At 49.0% G+C, this 19,597-nt stretch overlaps 1 protein-coding gene across 1 annotated transcript in view; it reads right to left on the bottom strand.

The window, feature by feature from the left end:
* Positions 1–670: 670 nt before the first annotated feature.
* Positions 671–19,597, bottom strand: part of DECR2 (2,4-dienoyl-CoA reductase 2) — a 32,178-nt gene continuing 13,251 nt past the window's right edge. Inside the window, 10 exon segments of the mRNA XM_043493530.1 lie at positions 671–4,587; positions 5,631–5,793; positions 7,932–8,120; positions 8,954–9,058; positions 14,941–15,034; positions 17,268–17,305; positions 17,308–17,351; positions 17,353–17,389; positions 18,470–18,502; positions 18,505–18,601. Coding sequence (XP_043349465.1) covers positions 5,759–5,793; positions 7,932–8,120; positions 8,954–9,058; positions 14,941–15,034; positions 17,268–17,305; positions 17,308–17,351; positions 17,353–17,389; positions 18,470–18,502; positions 18,505–18,601 — 672 coding nt within the window. The 3' untranslated portion in view covers positions 671–4,587; positions 5,631–5,758.

The raw sequence follows: 19,597 nt of genomic DNA, 5'->3' as shown, positions 1-19,597 counted from the left end.
TGCCTCAAAGCCTTGCAGAACTCCCCTATGCAATCCCTATTTATTGAGGTGTGGCAATGGTGGGGGGAGGAAGTATTTGTAACATGACCTCTTGTAGCTAATATATAACCGATAGGACACCTTTGGGTTTACTGAGTCACTGTTATGGGTGTATGTACTCACTGCAGAGCTCCCACCTAGTGACTATAAACCCTACATGGCATGTCATAGGTGCCTAAGCGACACTTCTAGTTTTACAATTACCCTCTATAACAACCTGATCCAAAGCCCACTGGCTTCACCAGGCTTTGTATCAGGCTGTTCTTGTGAAGAAGGCAGGAAATCTCCATCCTTTGTGATGCAGGAAGAACACAGCTTGGCTAAGGAGTTTGGTCTCATTTTCATTAGCCTTTCATGCAGCAAACTGGTTGTCTCAACAGCCTTGGGTCCGCATACAAAGCTTGTCACCTGCTCCAATCCAAGAGCTGCATGGATCTTTAAATCGTCAATTGCTGCTGTTCTAAGCTCTATTAACATGAGAAGAAATGAAGATTTACCATTTCTTTTCAAACCCACAATGATTTGAGGCAGAGGTTAGTCAGCAGAATAAAACACTGGTGGGTAAATATTCTTTAGTGTTAACTTGGAGGAAGGATCAGTCAGCAAAACCACAATCAAGTAACAGAATCTGCTAAAACAAGCTTTTACAAAATTAGAAACAGATTAAGTTATTTCTAGCAGTGAGAGGGTGGCATGGACCTGCTAAATCATGGGTGGGAAAACTATGGCGGGTGGGCCAGATCCAGCCTGCCAGCTGTTTTAATCCAGCCCTTAAACTCCCGCTGGGGAGTGGGGTCTTGGTCTTGCCCCGCTCTGGCGCTTCAGCCGGGGAGCAGGGTTGGGGACCATGCCATGTGGCTCCCAGAAGCAGCAGCATGGCCCCTCCCCCAGCTCCTACACATAGGGGCAGCCATCGGCCTTCGCTCTGCACACCGCCCTCACACCAAGTGCCACCCTGCAGCTCCCATTGGCCGGGAACCACAGCCAATGGGAGCTGCAGGGGCGGTGCCTACAGACGGGGCAGTGCGTAGAGCCACCTGGCTGTGCCTCTGCATAGGAGGTGGAGAAGGAACATGCTGCTGCTTCTGGGAGCCGCTTGAGGTAAGTGCTGCCTGGAGCCTGCACCCCAACTTCCTGCCCCAACCCTGATCCCCCTCTTGCACCCCAAACCCCCATCCCCAGAGCCTGCTCCCCCATCCGGAACCTGCACCCCTTCCCAAATTCCAACCCCCTGTCCCAGCACTGATCCCCCTATTGCCCTCTGAACCCTTTGGTCCTAGCCTGGTGCACCCTCCTACACCCCAAACTCCTCATCCCCAGCTCCACCCCAGAGCCCTCACCCCCTCCCATACCCCAACCCCAATTTTGTGAGCATTCATGGCCTGCCATACAATTTCTATTCCCAGATGTGACCCTCAGGCCAAAAAGTTTGTTCACCCCTGTGCCAAATCCTTCCTAGGAGTCACTCACACCCCTTCTGCACGGCATTTAGTTTATTCTATGGTGCAGTGCTAGCATGCACTGGGTAGTGGAGGATCAGCTGATTTGTTGATTTAGAAAGGATCTATTCCTGCTGGGCACCAAAATCCAGCCCTGGATTTACCTAATGATTGTACTGCCTGTAGCAACACAGAAGAGACAGGACTCTGTTGTAATGGATGTAAATAGGGTTCTTTACAGAGGCTGCTGGACAGAGACCCTGTGGTTCTCTCTGGGTTCACAGACTGATTCAGGGGCTGCTGCCTATGGTGCAATGATGAGTGGTATCTGATCAAATTTGCACCACTGTTAGGGAGAGAATTTCCTGGCTCTGTTCAGTTCCTTAACAAGAAGGACTGTGCCAGTGCACAGTGGGAATCCTCCACCCTCAAGGATTACAGGAGTATATTTGAGAAATTTAGCACTGGTGAAGCAATACCTCTGGCATTTGGTAGACTGGCATTCCAGTTACTCTGTGGCACAAGGTAGTTTGTGTTCAGCAGAATCACAGGCGGCGGGGGGGGGGGGGTTTTCAAATACATCAGTCAGCAGCAATAAAGGCTCTGTCTCAGCTCTCATCCAGTTCTGAGCTGCTCCACAAGCTGGTCTGACTGCATTGTCTCAGAGCCCTGCTAACTGCAGCCAGACTAGAGACCAGCTAGCATTGACACTGCTGCATTGATTCTGGCTGTGGTGAATTTCACCTCATTTTCTACCATTGAGTACTGCACAGATATACAAAGGTCTGATGTACTGAGCCATAGCTTGAGAGGCTGGGACTCAGAAGCAACGCATGCTGGACACAAACCTAGGATAACTTAGGGCTTGGCTACATTTGCGAGTTACAGCGCAATAAAGGAGCCCCGGGCGCACTAGCTCATTACCCGTCCACACTGGCAAGGCACGTAGAGCACTCTGACTCCGCGGTTACAGCGCTGCTGGTATTCCACCTCGGCGAGTGGAATAACATTTGCTGCGCCCCTGCTGGAGCACCACAGCACCAGTGTGAACGAGGTGTTGCTTTTCTGTGCTCTGATCAGCCTCCGGAAACATCCCATAATCCTCTTAAATCAAGTGACCACTCTTGTAATTGTTTTTGAATCGCTGCAGGAATGCAGAAATGCCCTTTGAAAGCTCCACTTCTGACAGCCGGCTGCTTATCTGCTCCGAAACAAAGCAACCATTAGTGTGGAATGCTGTGTAGGAGAGAGAGAGGCCAGGGGGAGAGAGATGGGTTTGTTGCTGTCTGAACTTACAAGACACCATGCTGACATGCTCTCAGCCCCCCCAAAAACCCACTTTCTCCCCCCACAGTCATACAACACACTTCCTGTCACACTCCACTCCGCCACCCCCATTTGAAAAGCACGTTGCAGTCACTTGCATGCTGGGATAGCTGCATATAATGCACCGCTCCCAATGCCGCTGCAAGTGCCGCAAATGTGGCCACGCCAGTGTGCTTGAAGCTGTCTGTGTGTACAGATTGCAGCGCTTTCCCTACTGCTCTCTACGAAGGCTGGTTTAACTTAAAGCGCTCTGCATCTGCAAGTGTAGCCATGCCCTTAGATAACGATTTCTTCTTTAAAGCATTTTACAGGCAGGAGTTAATCCTCGCAATACAATGAAGAGGTAGCCTACTACCATCATTCCCCATTTTACAGACAGAGAAACTGAGGCACAGAGTGATCAGGGCTTAGGACCATGAAGGTATTTAGGCTCCTAACTTCTGTTGCTTTCTGTGGAAGTTTGGAGCCTAACTAGCTTTGTGGATCTGGGCCTAGGAGACTTTTGGGAAAATCTCAGAGCTAGTGGAGACTGGGTCAGATGCAGGATACGCTTGTTTCAAATCTCCCTCTCTGATTTTGGACATTTGGGAAGATTTGGGGCAACCAGAAAAGAAATAGTCAGTTTTAGATCTGAAAAAGCTAGAATATTCTGTGGGATACAACCCATTGCTAGATCAGCCCTCCGAAGGGCTGATGTATTACAGGCATACGGGATCCTGCAAAGACCCATTACAGGCAGGCAAAGAAACCATCCTCATGGGCCTCTCCTTCAAGGTGCTTCCCTTCTCTCTGGGTGCTGAACCACAACTAGAATTCGAAACCTACTGCTACCAAGTCAGTCAGAGCAAGGACAAGCCACTGGCTGGCTAGTTACCTCCCATTGTTATAACCTCTTTATCCTGAGCCAGATGTGTCCCATGTGTTCTAGCTGTTTAAATAAAGGGCTAGGAATCAGGAACTGCTCAGGGAGTCCTAATGCTGGATCTGACACTCACGTCTTGAGTGACCTTAGGCAAGTTGCTTTCCCGCTCTTTCTCTGCCTCATAGCCTCACACGTGAAATGGGGCTGATAATCCAGACCTAACCCACAGGATGGCAGCAGGACCAGTTACTGTCTGTTAGGGCCGGTCTACACTGATAACCTACGTCGGGATAGCCATGTTTCTCAAGGGGGTGTGAAAAATCCACACCCCTGAGCGACACAGTTAAGCCAACCTAAGCCTGGTGTGCACGACGCTAGATCAATGGCAGAGTTCTCTTGTTGCCTTAGCTCCTGCCTCACAGGAGGTGGATTCCATCAGCTGATGAGAGAACCCCTCCCATCGCTGTTGTGTACATGGAACCACTGCAGCTGTACCTCTGTAGTATTTCAAGTGCAGAATACCCTAATTGCCGCAGTCAGGGCCCCATGCACAATACAGAATCCTGATCCTGCAGCAAAGCTCAAATAAACAGCAAAGCTTCTTTTTCTTTGCAACCATAAGAACTCATCTTTCAAATGTGAATTGAGCATAACTGATGTGTTGTCTGCCTGAGTGTGCAGGCAGCCTGAAACCACAGATTGAGAGGTGTGAACTGCCCCATCCATTTCAGTGGTGATTTTGAAAAGTACACTATTAAGATCCCATTGTCCAAATTCACTATTTCACTACCACTCTTTTGATCATTTGGCTTGGGTGCTTATCCTATAGCCCAAACTGCCTGCTACACATTTCCCCAATTGCCAGAACCTCTTGCTTCTTCCAGCATCTGTAGTACAATGATGCACTGGTGAGACACGAACCTGCAGCGCAATAAAAAAAAAATTCACAGGTTCTGATTTTCCGAGGTGCTAAGCACCTATGACTCTAGTGAAGATGAATGGGAGTTCTGGGCATATTAGCACCCAGAGACTGAAGGCCCATTAGTGAATCGCACAAGGAGTGTGGTAGACATTGTACTGGTTGTTTTCATAACTCAGTAACATCACCCCAGAGTGTATGAAGCTGCTGCAGTCTCACCCCTGCTATGCTGGGGTGCCACAGCATACAAGGATGTCTGAGCTGCTGAATACCGCTCCTGAGTGCTGGAGCGTACAGAAGGCCGTGACAGTAGAGCAGTGCTAGTGATTTGGCTCACATCCACGGCAGGATGAACAGTAACAGGGCATGTGCTGCTATCAGTGTCCACTGAGATGGACATTTGCAGCTTGCTGAGGGCGATTTTTAATGGTGGGAATATGGACTCTCGCCTGTTCACAGGGCGCACTCTGGATGGTCACTAGCCTATCTAAGTGCAGGAGAGGAATGGAGATTCAGGGCTGGCCTCAGGCGGCATGCGCCACAGAGAGATCAGTTTGCAAGCTGGGTGCAAGTTTCAGAAGCAGATCACTGCTGCCTTCAGCTCTCGAATGGGAGTGAACTGAGTCTGCAACGGGGAAGGGCAACATGCTGCTTAACCCTCTGGCTGCCTGGAACGCCCATCTGCAGAGAACATCTTCCCAGATGAAGGTATCCACCAGTGATGTGGAAAGATACCAGCAGTTTATAGGTTAAAGCTGGGAAAAATCAGCTGGGAATCGAGACAGAGGGGTGGCAGGGCTGCTCTCTGGCATTACCAAGGTAACTCAGCAGAGAAACAAGGGGTTTGATGTAACAGGAATGAAAACAGTAAAGTGAAGGGGAGCAAGGCTCCAGCAACCCGCCTTCCCCCCATAGACCTATCACCAGAGCTGCACCTATTGCTAGACCAGCTTCAAAATATAAAATCAGGAGCAAACTTGGGCCCAGCTGACAGAGTGCCCCCACACACACATACCCCGCTAACCCCACCCCCACCAAGACATACACTGAATCTTCAACTGTGCCATTTTCACTTTTGCCTCAGCAAGGTCATGGCTGTCCCCTGACCCTATGTCAGAGGGATGTCCAAAGCCCTAGTGTTTGCTCAGTATCCTGTCAGTCCCTGGTCATCCATCATTTGTCTTTCTTCACCTCCATGGTCCAATGATCTGTAAGACAGAATGGAAGTCAAGGAATGAAACTGATGTGAAATCCATCATGAGTGGCCTAGATCAAGGCAGAATTCAAAAAGAGCACTGGGGGATGGGGACGGGGGGGAGGGAGCCCCCTCATTCAAACAACATCAGTAGCTTATGGTGGAGGTGCCATGGTAGCTCCACAGTTAAGACTGCCTAGAGATTTGTGCTTAAAGCACAGCTAAACCTCTTTGGGATAAATAACAGAGTGCACCTTCCCCATACTCTGAATACAGAGTAAATGTTCAGGCAAGCCTCTTAATTAACGTGGGTTCTGATTAACATAACATTGGCCTTTTGAGACAGGACAAGCCCCTCCCTTCCACCTGTTGGTGTGTTGTTTAGTTAGGTAACATTACAAATTAGACAGGGGATACTTCTGTGTGGGTCTCTGATTAGTCCTGTGTGCCTCAGAGCTGATCTGGGTTGTTGAAAATCATGATGCAACTATACAGTCCATGGGTTTGGCAAGGTGAAGGAGGGCCAGCACGGAGAGAGGGGGCAGGGGAGGCTGACACCTGTACGTGTCTCTGCACAGTGAGCCTGCAGTCAGAGCATACGAAAAAGGCACCTCATTATTTAGCAAGGATAGACCTTTTCCAGGGGCCAATGGTGCTAGTTACAGGTGCGATGAACAGCCCTGGGGCTGGCTGGAAAACCACAGCTCTCTTTCACCAAACATTTAGAGCTTTCAAAATTTATTTTTGTTTTGACCAAGACCTCCCAAAATGATTTGTTAAATGGTGGGCGGCCTGCGGGGGACAGAGAGAGAGATACCACCCACCAGCACAGTTCATAACCACTGGGCTTAAGAGTCAGTTAATCTTTCCTCTTGGAGCTATTCCACTTTGTACAAATAATGAAATATTCATTTGGCCAAAGGGAGACTGACTTTGCAGCCTGGCAATCAGGGCCTATCGCCCAGGACATGGGAGACCCAGGTCCAAATCCCAGCTCTGAATCAGGCGAACCTGGGTCTGCCACCTCCAGCTGTAACTAATAGTTCCTTGGGCATTCTGTGAATGTGGGCAGCTCACTTGGTGTGGGGCTCCGTCCCCCCAGTGTAGCTGGGCCACATATAGTGGAAGATGACCTACATCAGCCTTGGCTAACAGAGCTTGGCCTTTTAGATCAGTCAGCGCCGCTCCTGCTTTAAGATCCAGAGGCCCAAGGATTAATTCCCACTGCCAACGACACATCCAACTCAATGGGCAAGCATGCACCAGCCCCTCCTGGCAGATTGGTGCCATTGTCCTTTACACCACTTTGTATTACGTGGCTTGGCCCTCTTTGAACACCTGGGGGCAGATCCTGCGCTGGTGGAACTGGCCGAAGCTCCATCATGCAACCTCTCACACCCTTTCTAATTGTGCCCAGACGAAATCAGCTGGCCTGGAATTTCTCCCATGTGACCCTGCCCTGTAGGTTTTGGGGAGGGAGATTGCAGATTTCATAACCACACACTTGCACTTCCTAACTATTTGCCCATCCTTTTCTCAAGAAGCCTAGCCTGGAACTCTTTGGGCAGGGGAGGTATCTCAGATGAGTTTTTGCAAGCCTTCAGGACCTTTGGAGAGGTCCCACACACTTGGGAGTCAAACACACCTTCGGCCTGTGGCCCTGGGCTACGAAGAATCTACACATGAATCACCACATCACAAGGTATTTCATACTGCTGATCTTGGAAGTCTACATGGGAAGGGTAGAGGCTCCTCTGGGATGTGACCCCACCCTCACCCCATCTAACTATAGCCAGGAAAATGGTGACAGCTATTAACCAGATGTGCAGTGGGGAGACACAGACAAGAAAAGCAGCGTGACCAACAGGCAGCACGGGGTCTACTCCAACCACTGACCAGTGCAACATAGCCCCGACCCCTGCCTGGCAAGGAAGGCCCAGGACTACCATGCCAGCTGCTGATGAGTGCATGGTGACCCTCAATGCACTCACTGTGAATGCATCATGCCTGGGACAACACCCTTGTGCCAATGCTGCTGGTTTGCTTCCAGCATACCAAGAGGTGTTCAGACATTAGGCCCGGACAGCGTATCTAGTCTCACAGAGGGGGAAATACACGTCACCTAGAGCTTAGCAGAGTGTGATGCAATACCCAACAGCACAGGGAAGTTGTTAGGGGAGGTCAGCCAGCTCCCCCCATCCACCACCAGGGTTGTGCCAGTCACATAGGATGCCAAGGGGCTCGCCAAGTACAGCACACTGTGGGCAATCTCCGTCTTATTCCCTGCCCTATGGAGGGGCACTGTATCAAGGTAGCTGTCCGCTTCTGCACGAGCACCACCTATAGAGAGAACAAAACAAGCTGAGGCCCCCAGGCTCTTTATCCATCAGGAGGCTGTTCCCCTACCCAGGGCAAAAGGCTGCAACTGGCTGGCATTGTTTGGATGCTGCAAGGAGCCCAAATACTACAGTGATGGGAGACACACTAAGAAACTAGGGCAGATGCAGAAACATACACAAGGATCTTCCCATGGGCAAAGGGGGGAGAGTGAAGAAGGGAAGATCTAGACTGAAGAGCAAGAAAGAGTTCTACCAAGGAGCTCTCTTAGCCTGGGGAGCAGCCTCCCCTGGAAGATGGTGGAAGCCACTTGCTTATGACAGGACAGATACCTGAAGAATACAGACAAGGAAACAATCCTGCAGCAGGGAGGGTGGATTAGGTGACCTCATCATCTTTATGGTCTCTTAATTATCATAGAAATATATCCAATGTTTTCATAAACAAGACAGTAGGCTGGGGCAACACAGGCAGTGCTAGATCACTTGTGTGATATTGCAGGACAACACTGAGTGAAAGAAACAAGCCTTTGTACAGCACCCAGGGAGAGAATCTCAGCGGCTAAGCAGAGGGACCAATACTTGCCCCTGTGGCCGCAGGGTAAACTAACAAAGTGGTGCAAAGTCCCTGCCCAGCTTCACCACAAGAGGGGGCCTGCAAGCATCAGGGCTGCAGCAAGACACTGGTCAGGGTATGGCAGAGGCAGCATTCTGAGCTCTAGGGGTCTGGTACACCATCTAAACTCCCCCTTTACACACATATAGTTGCACTAATCAGAGAGAGCCCAAGCTCTCAGGAGAAGCCTCCACCTGGGGACTTCTCTGAGAGCCCCTTACCGAGCCGCCGGTATCCTTCGGTGCCCGCAATGGGGCCTGGTGCCAGACTGTTGACACGGATGTTGTTGGGCCCCCACTCCACTGCCAGGTGCCTGGTCATTGCATCTGGGAGGAAGGACATTCAAAGCAGAATGAAAAACAGAGCAACAACAGTGAAGGGATTTCAGAGTGAACAGAGGGAGCTGCCAGTTGGAGCGAGAGGCACTGGTGGGGCCAGGTGGGGGGTGTAGGTCTTTGCGAACAGGGACCGCTAACAGGAAGTTTCGAGAGGGAGTTCTCCAGGTGAAAGAGGAGCAAATACGGGACTCTTGGAGTAAGTGGCTGTCTGTAGTGTGTGTTTGTGGGTTACTTGGTGTATGCTGAGCTTGTGTTTCTCTGTCTGTTTGTTTGTTTGAAGGACTGTGTGCTGTGGCCGGCAGTTGGAAGCTGTGAGCTTCTAAACAAGGTTTGAAATCTAGAAGCCTCTGTTCATTGGCTGAACCTTAGTCAGGGGGCAGGGCTATCAAGAAGGCCAGGGCTTTATAAAGCAGCGAGCAAGCGACCAGGGACTACTAACAGGGTGTTTTGAGAGGGAGTGTGGAAGGGGAGTGGGAAGGGGGTGAGGTACACTTGCCATTCTTTAAAACCTTTAAACTAAACTATCATCAAAACTTCTTGATTTAAACAAAAACCCTATCATTAACCTATGTAGCTGTAAGAGAAAATGCAGGCAGAAGCCCAGCAGCAGAGTGGGGGCTATCCTGTTTATTGCATTCAGTGTAGCATGTATGATTACCTGCCCTATTGGCATCTAAGTGTGCATTTGGTGCAAGGAACTCCTGGCCCTCAGAGACCGTGTAGGGGCTTTGGAGGCCAGGGTGGCGGAACTGGAGGAGCTAAGGGAGGCAGAAAGGTATGTTGATGAGGCTTTCTGGGACACTGTAGATTTGTCCCACCTCTGGTCAGACAGCCCCTGTGCTGTTAAGGAGGATGAAAGGCCCAGAGAAGGAGAGCAGTCAACGGGAACAGAGGGAAACCTTCCCATAGTTGGGACCCTCCTTCCAGATGATGTTGGGGTATCCTCTTGCACTGAGGTTACCTCTCCGGGGGAGGGAACTCCAGTCATTAGGAAAAGGGAGATTCAATCATTAGAAACATAGATAGCTAGGTTTGTGATGACCGGGAGAACCGTATGGTGACTTGCCTGCCTGGTACAAAGGTTGCGGACCTCTCGTGGCATCTAGATAGACTTATGTGTAGTGCTGGGAAGGAGCCGGTGATCATGATACATGTAGGTACCAATAACATAGGGAAGGGTAGGAGAGACATCCTGGAGGCCAAATTTAGGCTGCCAGGAAAGAGACTGAAATCCAGGACCTCTATGGTGGCATTCTCAGAAATGCTTCCAGTTCCACGCGCAGGGCCAGGTAGGCAGGCAGAACTTCAAAGTCTCAATGCGTGGATGAGACGATGGTGTAGAGAGGAGAGTTTAGATTTATTAGGAACTGGGGAAACTTTTGGGATGGGGGAGCCTCTACAGGAAGGATGGGCTCCACCTAAACCAAAGTGGATCCAGACTGCTGGCACTTAACATTAAAAAGGTTGCAGAGCAGTTTTTAAACTAAGAGATGGGGAAAGCCGATTGCTGCAGAGGCGCACATGGATCGGGCAGAGACTTCTCTTAGAGGAGAGTCTATTGATAGAGATTCTCTAGGGTTTAGTCAGGAGGAGAGGATGGAAGAGGATAAAGTATGGGCCAGATCAGATGAGAAACGTTCACATAAAGAATCTGACACATTAGAAAAGGGCAGACAAATAAACAGTGACAAGTTTTTAAAGTGCTTGTACACAAACGCTAGAAGTCTAAATAATAAGATGGGTGAACTAGAGTGCCTCATGTTAAAGGAGGTTATTGATATAATAGGCATCACAGAAAGCTGGTGGAGTGAGGACAATCAATGGGACACAATCATTCTGGGGTACAAAATATAACAGAAGGACAGAACAGGTCATGCTGCGGGGGGGGAGGGGGAGTGGCACTATATGTGAAAGAAAATGTAGAATCAAATGAAATAAAAATCTTAAATAAATCCACATTTTCCATAGAATCTCTATGGATGGTAATTCCATGCGCTAATAAGAATATAACAGTAGGAATCTATTATCGACCACCAGACCAGGACAGTGATAGTGACGATGAAACGCTAAGGGAGATTAGAGAGGCTATCAATATAAAAAACTCAATAATAGTGGGGGATTTCAATTATCCCCATATTGACTGGGTACATGTCACCTCAGGATGAAATGCAGAGACAAAATTTCTTGATACTTTAAATGACTGCTTCTTAGAGCAGCTGGTACAGGAACCTACAAGGGGAGAAGCAACTCTTGATCTACTCCTGAGTGATGCACAGGATCTGGTCTAAGAGGTAACTATAACAGGACCACTTGGAAATAGTGACCATAATATAATAACTTTTAACATTCCTGTGGTGGGAATAACACCTCAACAGCCCAACACAGTGGCATTTAATTTCAGAAAGGGGAACTATGCAAAAATGAAGAGGTTAGTTAAACAGAAATTAAAAGGTACAGTGACTAGAGTGAACTCCCTGCATGGACACTTTTCAAAGACACCATAATAGAGGCTCAACTTAAATGTATACCCCAAATTCAAAAACACAGTAAAAGAACTAAAAAGAGCCACTGTGGCTTAACAACCACGTAAAAGAAGCAGTGAGATAAAAAGGCATCTTTTAAAAGTGGAAGTTAAATCCTAGTGAGGTAAATAGAAAGGAGCATAAACACTGCCAAATTAAATGTAAAAATGTAATAAGAAAAGCCAAAAAGGAGTTTGAAGAACAGGCAGCCAAAAACTCAAAAGGTAATAACAAAATGATTTTTTGTAAAATGAAAGTACATCAGAAGCAGGAAGCCTGCTAAACAACCAGTGGGGCCTCTGGATGATCGAGATACAAAAGGAGCATTTAAAGACGATAAAGTCATTGCAGAGAAACTAAATGAATTCTTTGCTTCAGTCTTCACGGCTGAGGATGTTAGGGAGATTCCCAAACCTGAGCCGTTTTTTGTAGGTGACAAATCTAAGGAAATGTCACAGATTGAAGTGTCACTGGAGGAGGTTTTGGAATTAATTGAGAAACTTAACAGTAACAGGTCACCAAGACCAGATGGCATTCACCCAAGAGTTCTGAAAGAACTCAAATGTGAAATTGCAGAACTATTAAGTATGGTTTGTAAACCGTCCTTTATGTCAGCTACTGTACCCAATGACTGAAAGATAGCTAATGTAATGCCAATATTTAAGAAGGGCTCTAGAGGTGATCCTGGCAATTACAGACCGGGGTAAGTCTAATGTCAGTACCGGGCAAATTAGTTGAAACTAATAAAATTGTCAGACACATAGAAGAACATAAATTGTTGGGCAAAAGTCAACATGGTTTCTGTAAAGGGAGATCATGTCTTACTAATCTATTAGAGTTCTTTGAAGGGGGTCAACAAACATGTGGACAAGGGGGATCCAATGGACATAGTGTACTTAGATTTCCAGAAAGCCTTTGACAAGGTCCCTCACCAAAGCCTCTTACGTAAATTAAGTTGTCATGGGATAAGAGGGAAGATCCTTTCATGGACTGAGAACTGGTTAAAAGACAGGAAACAAATGTAGGAATAAATGGTAAATTTTCAGAATGGAGAGGGGTAACCAGTGGTGTTCCCCAAGGGTCAGTCCTAGGACCAATCCTATTCAACTTATTCATAAATGATCTGGAGAAAGGAGTAAACAGTGAGGTGGCAAAGTTTGAAGACGATACTAAACTGCTCAAGATAGTTAAGACCAAAGCAGACTGTGAAGAACTTCAAAAAAATCTCCAAAAACTAAGTGATTGGGCAACAAAATGGCAAATGAAATTTAATGTGGATAAATGTAAAGTAATGCACATGGAAAAAATAACCCCAACTATACATACAATATGATGGGGGCTAATTTAGCTACAATTAATCAGGAGAAAGATCTTGGAGTCATCGTGGATAGTTCTCTGAAGACGTCCATGCAGTGTGTAGCGGCAGTCAAAAAAGCAAATGGGATGTTAGGAATCATTAAAAAAAGGGATAGAGAATAAGACAGAGAATCTCTTATTGCCCTTATATAAATCCATGGTACGCCCACATCTTGAATACTGCGTACAGATGTGGTCCCCTCATCTCAAAAAAGATATACTGACATTAGAAAAGGTTCAAAAAAGGGCAACTAAAATGATTAGGGGTTTGGAACAGGTCCCATCTGAGGAGAGATTAAAGAGGCTAGGACTTTTCAGCTTGAAAAGAGGAGACTAAGGGGGATATGATAGAGGTATATAAAATCATGAGCAGTGTGGAGAAAGTGAATAAGGAAAAGTTATTTACTTGTTCCCATAATATAAAAACTAGGGGCCACCAAATGAAATTAATGGGTAGCAGGTTTAAAACAAATAAAAGGAAGTTCTTCTTCACTCAGCGCACGGTCAACCTGTGGAACTCCTTGCCTGAGGAGGTTGTGAAGGCTAGGACTATAACAGGGTTTAAAAGAGAACTGGATAAATTCAGGGAGGTTAAGTCCATTAATAGCTATTAGCCAGGATGGGTAAGGAATGGTGTCCCTAGCCTCTGTTTGTCAGAGGGTGGAGATGGATGGCAGGAGATAATCACTAGATTATTACCTGTTAAGTTCACTCCCTCTGGGGCACTTGGTATTGGCCACTGTCAGTAGACAGGATACTGGGCTGGATGGATCTTTGGTCTGACCCAATATGGCCATTCTTATGTTCTTATGTTTAAAAGCAAAGGGGTGAAAGTGGTCGGGATTGAGTAGCAGAAGGTCATGTGGCTCAGGACTGAAGGGTTTAGGCAGCGCTGGGGAGGGGATGGTGTATCCAGAGCTGGAATAGCAGAGGTCTGGGAGGCAGGGGGACAGGCTGGAACAGCAGAGGTCTGGGAGGCAGGGGGACAGGCTGGAATAGCAGAGGTCTGGAAGGCAGGGGGACAGGCTGGAATAGCAGGGCTGCTACGAAGTTAGCACTGAGCACTACTGGCAGGACCGGGGAGGGCAGATCAGGGATACGACGGATGCTGAGCATCTGAATGAAGCAGAGGAGTCAGAATGCACAGGACTGGGGAAGCAGCTGGCCTTCTGTAGATATCCCCTCCAAGGAGCTGTGCCGGCCTACTTACAGAGGGCCTATTATCGCTGCCATCTGGTCCCAGCAGTCGCCCTGACAACGTGTGAGTTTGTGCTTGTGTCCCACAGGCCATGTGACTAACGTCGTCTGGCATTAACAAGCCGGGGAGACTGGCAGCATAGTGTGGTCTGCTGGACTGAGCCCAGCACAGGCCTGGGTTCTAAACATAATGCTGTCACCAGCTCAATGTGACCCTGGCAAGTCACTTAGAGCAAGATCCAAAGCCCACTGAATTCTGTGAAAATGCTCCCAGTGATTCCAATGGGCTTTGCATTGGCCCTTAGTAGTGAGTTCCTGTTAGGCTCTTATCTGCGGAAGGCTCCATCGCAGGCGGTCGGGGATGTGTGGTGGGGGGATTGGGGGTGCAGAGTCAAACCAGCTTTCATTAGTCTCCTTTCAGTTACTTTTCCTTTCTGCACACCCATGGTTTGCTGGCGGTATCCCAGAATGCATCATCCTGTGTGATCACAATTTTTCTGCAATGTCACATCCTGGAAAGCGGCAAGTACAGAGATTGCACAAGGGGAGAATAACCGATTAAGCCACCCTAGTGAGCCAGGCTGAGTACCCCTCTTAGCCTGGTCAGGGAGGGTGCCGCAGAGCTCTGGGCTTGACTCAGCCTATCTGTACCAAGGGGAGTACTATGCAAGATCCTAGTATTGTTCTTCCAAACCTCTCCATCAGAGGCTCTGAAAGAACCAGTAAGTTGGCTGGGCTTTGGCAGCTTGAAAAGACACAGAAAGGAACCAAATGGGTCAGGTGTGTTTACTGTACCTACAGCCGCCTTGGCCGTCCCAGCATGCACCTGGAGAGCCTGTCCTCTGTAGCTCAAAGTCGCTGTGATGTTAACTATAACCCCGCCATTGTCCTGGATAAACAAGACAGGGAGTTAGGGAACAGAGCAGCGATATCATCTGCTGGGGCAGCAGGACCTGGGCATGGGATGGAACAGAGAGACTGACCAGAGAAATACCCTGAAGGCGAAACTGGTCTGGTGAAGAATGGGGATTGTCTGCCCAACTCTTGTGGTTCTGCCATCTCTGCCTGGCTCTCTGAACACCTCCTTCTTGGGATCTGCATAGGACAGCTCTCCTTCCGGCTGTGCTGGAACATTCCAGAACAATCTGCAGCCCGTTTCTAGAAAGGTATAAGCACCCGGAGGAGGCAGAAGATGGCAGAAGATTACAGGCCTCAAGGAAAAGTGAAGGAGCTGGAAGGATTTGGGATGAGAAAGAGAATCAGTGTTTCACTGGCTCACATCGCCTCCCTCCATCTACTTCTCCTAAGTCAAGGTCACCCTCTCCCAGAATTACGCACAACCCACATTTTGCAGGCAGCCACTTTCTAGAGGCCGCCCAAACCACATTCACTGTCACAGGTGAATGGCTGTGTCTGGGGAAGGTTCTGCTGCTGCGATCACTTCTGCGAGGATGGAAGGTACAAGAAAGACACGAGGAGACAGAGGTGATAAAAGATGGGGCTGCCAATGAGAAGATTAATCAGCATGATTGGCTGTGGTCTTAGCACACCAGCAGCCTAACCACTGTCAAGTGTTTTGTTTGCATCACGGCAAAGGAGAGTTCTAAGGAGGGGTCTGGTGGAGGAGGCGGCAGCAGCTTTGGGGTGTTTAAGGAGAAGCTCCTCCCAAGAAGGGAGGCAGCCTGGCAGAAAGCACAAAGGGGCTTGTTGGAAAGTTTAACAAGTGGGCAATGGAGGTTGCCATCGTGAGTCCGCTGTGGGCTGGAATCAGCCTTTCGATACTGGATGAGAGATGATAGGTGGGGCGGGGCTGAGCAGAGCCTTGGAAGTGATGGCAAGTGCTTATGTTTGATACGCTAGTGGTCTCCAAAATGGGGTGCGCAAGACCATCCGTGGGGGTGCGCGGCAGGAGGAGCGCTGCCAAATGAGCGATGCTGGCATGGTAGCAGCAGCGCTCCGGGACCTTTGATTCTTTGACGGAACGCCAGCGGCAGCTCGGCTCTCCCTGCTCCGTCTTTGGCAGCATGCCGGCAGCAGCTTGGCTCTCCCCACTCCATCTTCGGCAGCACGCCGGCGGCAGCTTGGCATTCCCCACTCCGTCTTCGGCAGCACGCCGGCGGCAGCTCGGCACTCCCCACTCCGTCTTCGGCAGCACGCCGGCGGCAGCTCGACACTCCCCACTCCGTCTTCGGCGGCACGCCGGCGGCAGCTCGGCACTCCCCACTCCGTCTTCGGCGCACGCCGGCGGCAGCTCGGCACTCCCCACTCCGTCTTCGGCGGCACGCCGGCGGCAGCTCGGCATTCCCCACTCCGTCTTCGGCAGCACGCCGGCAGCAGCTCGGCTCTCCCTGCTCCGTCTTCGGCGGCACGCCGGCGGCAGCTTGGCATTCCCCGCTCCGTCTTCAGCAGCACTCCGGCGGCAGCTCAGTTCTCCCTGCCCCGTCTTCGGTGGCAGGCCAGCGGCAGCTCAGCTCTCCCCGCCCCGTCTTCGGCAGCAGGCCAGCATCAGTTCTTTTTTTTTTTGCTTCCCCAGAGCTGGCCCGGGGGTGCGTGATTCAAAAGTTTGCGATCCCTGTGCTAGAGAAGAGAGCGCGGGGAGTGATGGAAAGAGAGAGGGGTGATGTGGTCAGAGCAAAGGGCTAGGGAAAGGGTCTTTGCAGGTTGCTCTCTGAAAGGATGGATACAAGCACGTGTTCATCTTGTTTTGTCCAAGGAAACAGGATTGGACTTCAAGTAGAATATCCAAAGTTAACCCTTTCTCCCTCTCCCTGTCCTCCACCCCCAAATATAAACTCCTGGCAAACAGAGGGTTCACCCATAAAAGACCTCTGCAGTTGAAGGGAAGGGACTAAGGAACAGTGTGACAATTAATCGTTACATTTCAATGCTTTCACTGTTCTCGTGCTTTAATAAAAAGTTAGAGATTTTTTCAGTGGTAATTGGTACAAAGGGGGTCACTGGTGATAACATGTCCTTGAACCCCTAGACCACACATACTGTTTAACGCTATAATAGCAAGCAAGGATTTTTAATAATAGCTTATTCATGGGTAGGACCCGAGACACACTCCTTATCACATGACGGACTTTCCAGCAGCGTGTCCCCGGTGTAGATGAACTTACCCGCAAGCATTTCTCATAGACCACTTTGGAGACATTGAGGTGCCAAGGGTGTCAATGTCGATCACTGTCTTATAGGCATTGAAGACAAGCACTGGCCGGGCACAGGAAGTTACCAGCAGCATCTGGAGAGGGAGAGCATCCGGGGCACAGTCGTGGGGAGTGGAGGAGTGAGACTGCTATGATCTATTACCAGTGGGCATAGGGTGCTGCTCCCTCCCTTCCTCTGAAGCAGGGATGGGGTGTGTGTAGCCGCGTACAATCCTCCTAACTGTTCAATATATAGAGAACACACGATCCGCCTTGAGGCTACCAATCCATAGCCACACTGACAAAGGCTGCCCTGTGCAACTTCTAATGGCTTCTGGCTCCTCAATTTAGGTGAGACACTGTAACTTGCCTTAGCTGCCCCCACTTTAGTTAGCGAAAGACATTTTTAGAGTGCCCCTCAGGCCTCAACTGTGCTATTCAGGAAAGTCCCCAAAGTCTTACAGCATCTGCTTTGCAGTCCCTAGCTCTCTGGGGCAGCAAAGCAGCTAGCTGCGCACAGACCATTCAGGCAGGGATACACTTTTACATACAGTAGCTGAGCATGTCCCAGAACTGGGTGAAGGGCTCATTGTTCAGAGAGAAGCAGTGCCCCGGGTGCCCCCCGGCACCACCACACCAAGCTCTTGAGGAAGAATGCTACTGGGACAATTGGGTATCAAAGGGTTGGCTACAATCGATTTCCAGATCAGCCAAGCAGGGGCTGCTTAAATTACTGCTTAAGTGGGCGATACAGAACAGGGTAGAGTCAAACAGAGATGAGTAGGGAACCCTGCTGGGTTGGGAATGAGGCTTGACTGCCCCCTTCCTCGCTTCATTTTCTGGCAGACAGTTGTCAGTCCACTACTTCCATGGGACCAGTATTCCCAGCCTCTCGTGTCACTTGGCACTGCAGGCTCCCACAGGGCAGTGAGAGCATAGGAAGCTTTGCCCAGAAGAGAGCAATATTCCTTCTAGTCCAGCATCCTGTTTCCAGTGTGACCAGCATTCAGACGATGGTACCCGTGACAGCAATGCACCCAGACATTAACAGAACACTGCCTCCATTGGGGGAGGGGGCAAATTTCTTCCCGACCCTCAGTTGGTGATGAGTTTGTTCCCTGAAACACACGGGTTTGTAAAATCCTGTCACTTCCCCCGCTTCGCAAGCAACTCACTGTTAACGATGTCAATTCGTTCAAACTCTTTACAGCCTCGTCCACCGCTGCCAGGATGGTTTGGGGCTGCCGGACATCTAGAGAAAGAGGCAGGCAGCGCTGACCAGTAGCAGCCTCCAGCTTCTTTGAAGCCTGGAAAAGAGAGAGAAAGATTTTGTATGAGGGATCCCAGTCCTACCTCCTGCTATTAGGAACCCAGGGGAGACTCATACTCTGGTATCAGCAAAAGGACATATCAGGCAGAAGGACATGCTCCGTCCCTATCATGACCTGGGGCAGCTGGTTGTTTCTCCAGTCATATGATTGTGTTGTTAAACAGCTGCCATGTCCCACCCCAGAAGGAGCTGCATTTTGGGGTAGGTGAAGTGATTCTTGTATGTACTATAACCTATAAATTACTCTGTCGAGTGCATGGGATGTTTACAACAAGGCTCTGTTGGAAAGATCACAGCAGGAATGTGCGTTCACTTCTGGGCACTGTATTACCAGAGAGATATTGACACATTAAAGGGATCCAAGAGAGAAGCAACAAAAAATAATAGAGGCTGCAGGCACTGGCTTACACTAGAGGACTGAGAGAGCTAAAATTTAAGCTTGGCTAAGCAATGCCTAATGAGGATGTGATAACAGTCGGCAGTATCTGATGGGTGTAATGGAGAGGAATTGCTTAGGCTGGGGATGTAATTAGAAGCAATAGAATGAAACTAAGAAAAATAAAATGTAGGCTCAATAAAAGCTACCTAACAGTGAGATCTACCAGACTTTGGAAAGAGTCATTGCCTGTCTCATTTGAACTAAACAAAGCATGGAAAACGATACTGCAGGATACCATCCTACTTGGGCCCTCAGGGCTGGGCTGCTAGATTTTTTCATCTAAAACTCCTCTGTTTCATTGCCAAGTAAGAGTCATCAGTGCCTCTTGAGCCACATTGACTATGGGATGTTCTTTCTGTGTTCTTTCCATCCTCCTCCCACGGATAAGTCTCCAGAGAAATCTCACAGAGAATCTCTCATAAGCCATTTATGCATCCGATGAAGTGAGCTGTAGCTCACGAAAGCTTATGCTCTAATAAATTTGTTAGTCTCTAAGGTGCCACAAGTACTCCTTTTCTTTTTGCAAATACAGAC

The sequence above is a fragment of the Dermochelys coriacea genome, chromosome 10 (genome assembly GCF_009764565.3).
Source record: "Dermochelys coriacea isolate rDerCor1 chromosome 10, rDerCor1.pri.v4, whole genome shotgun sequence".
NCBI classification, from domain to species: Eukaryota; Metazoa; Chordata; order Testudines; family Dermochelyidae; genus Dermochelys; species Dermochelys coriacea.
This window is presented reverse-complemented; position numbering and strand designations above follow the sequence as displayed.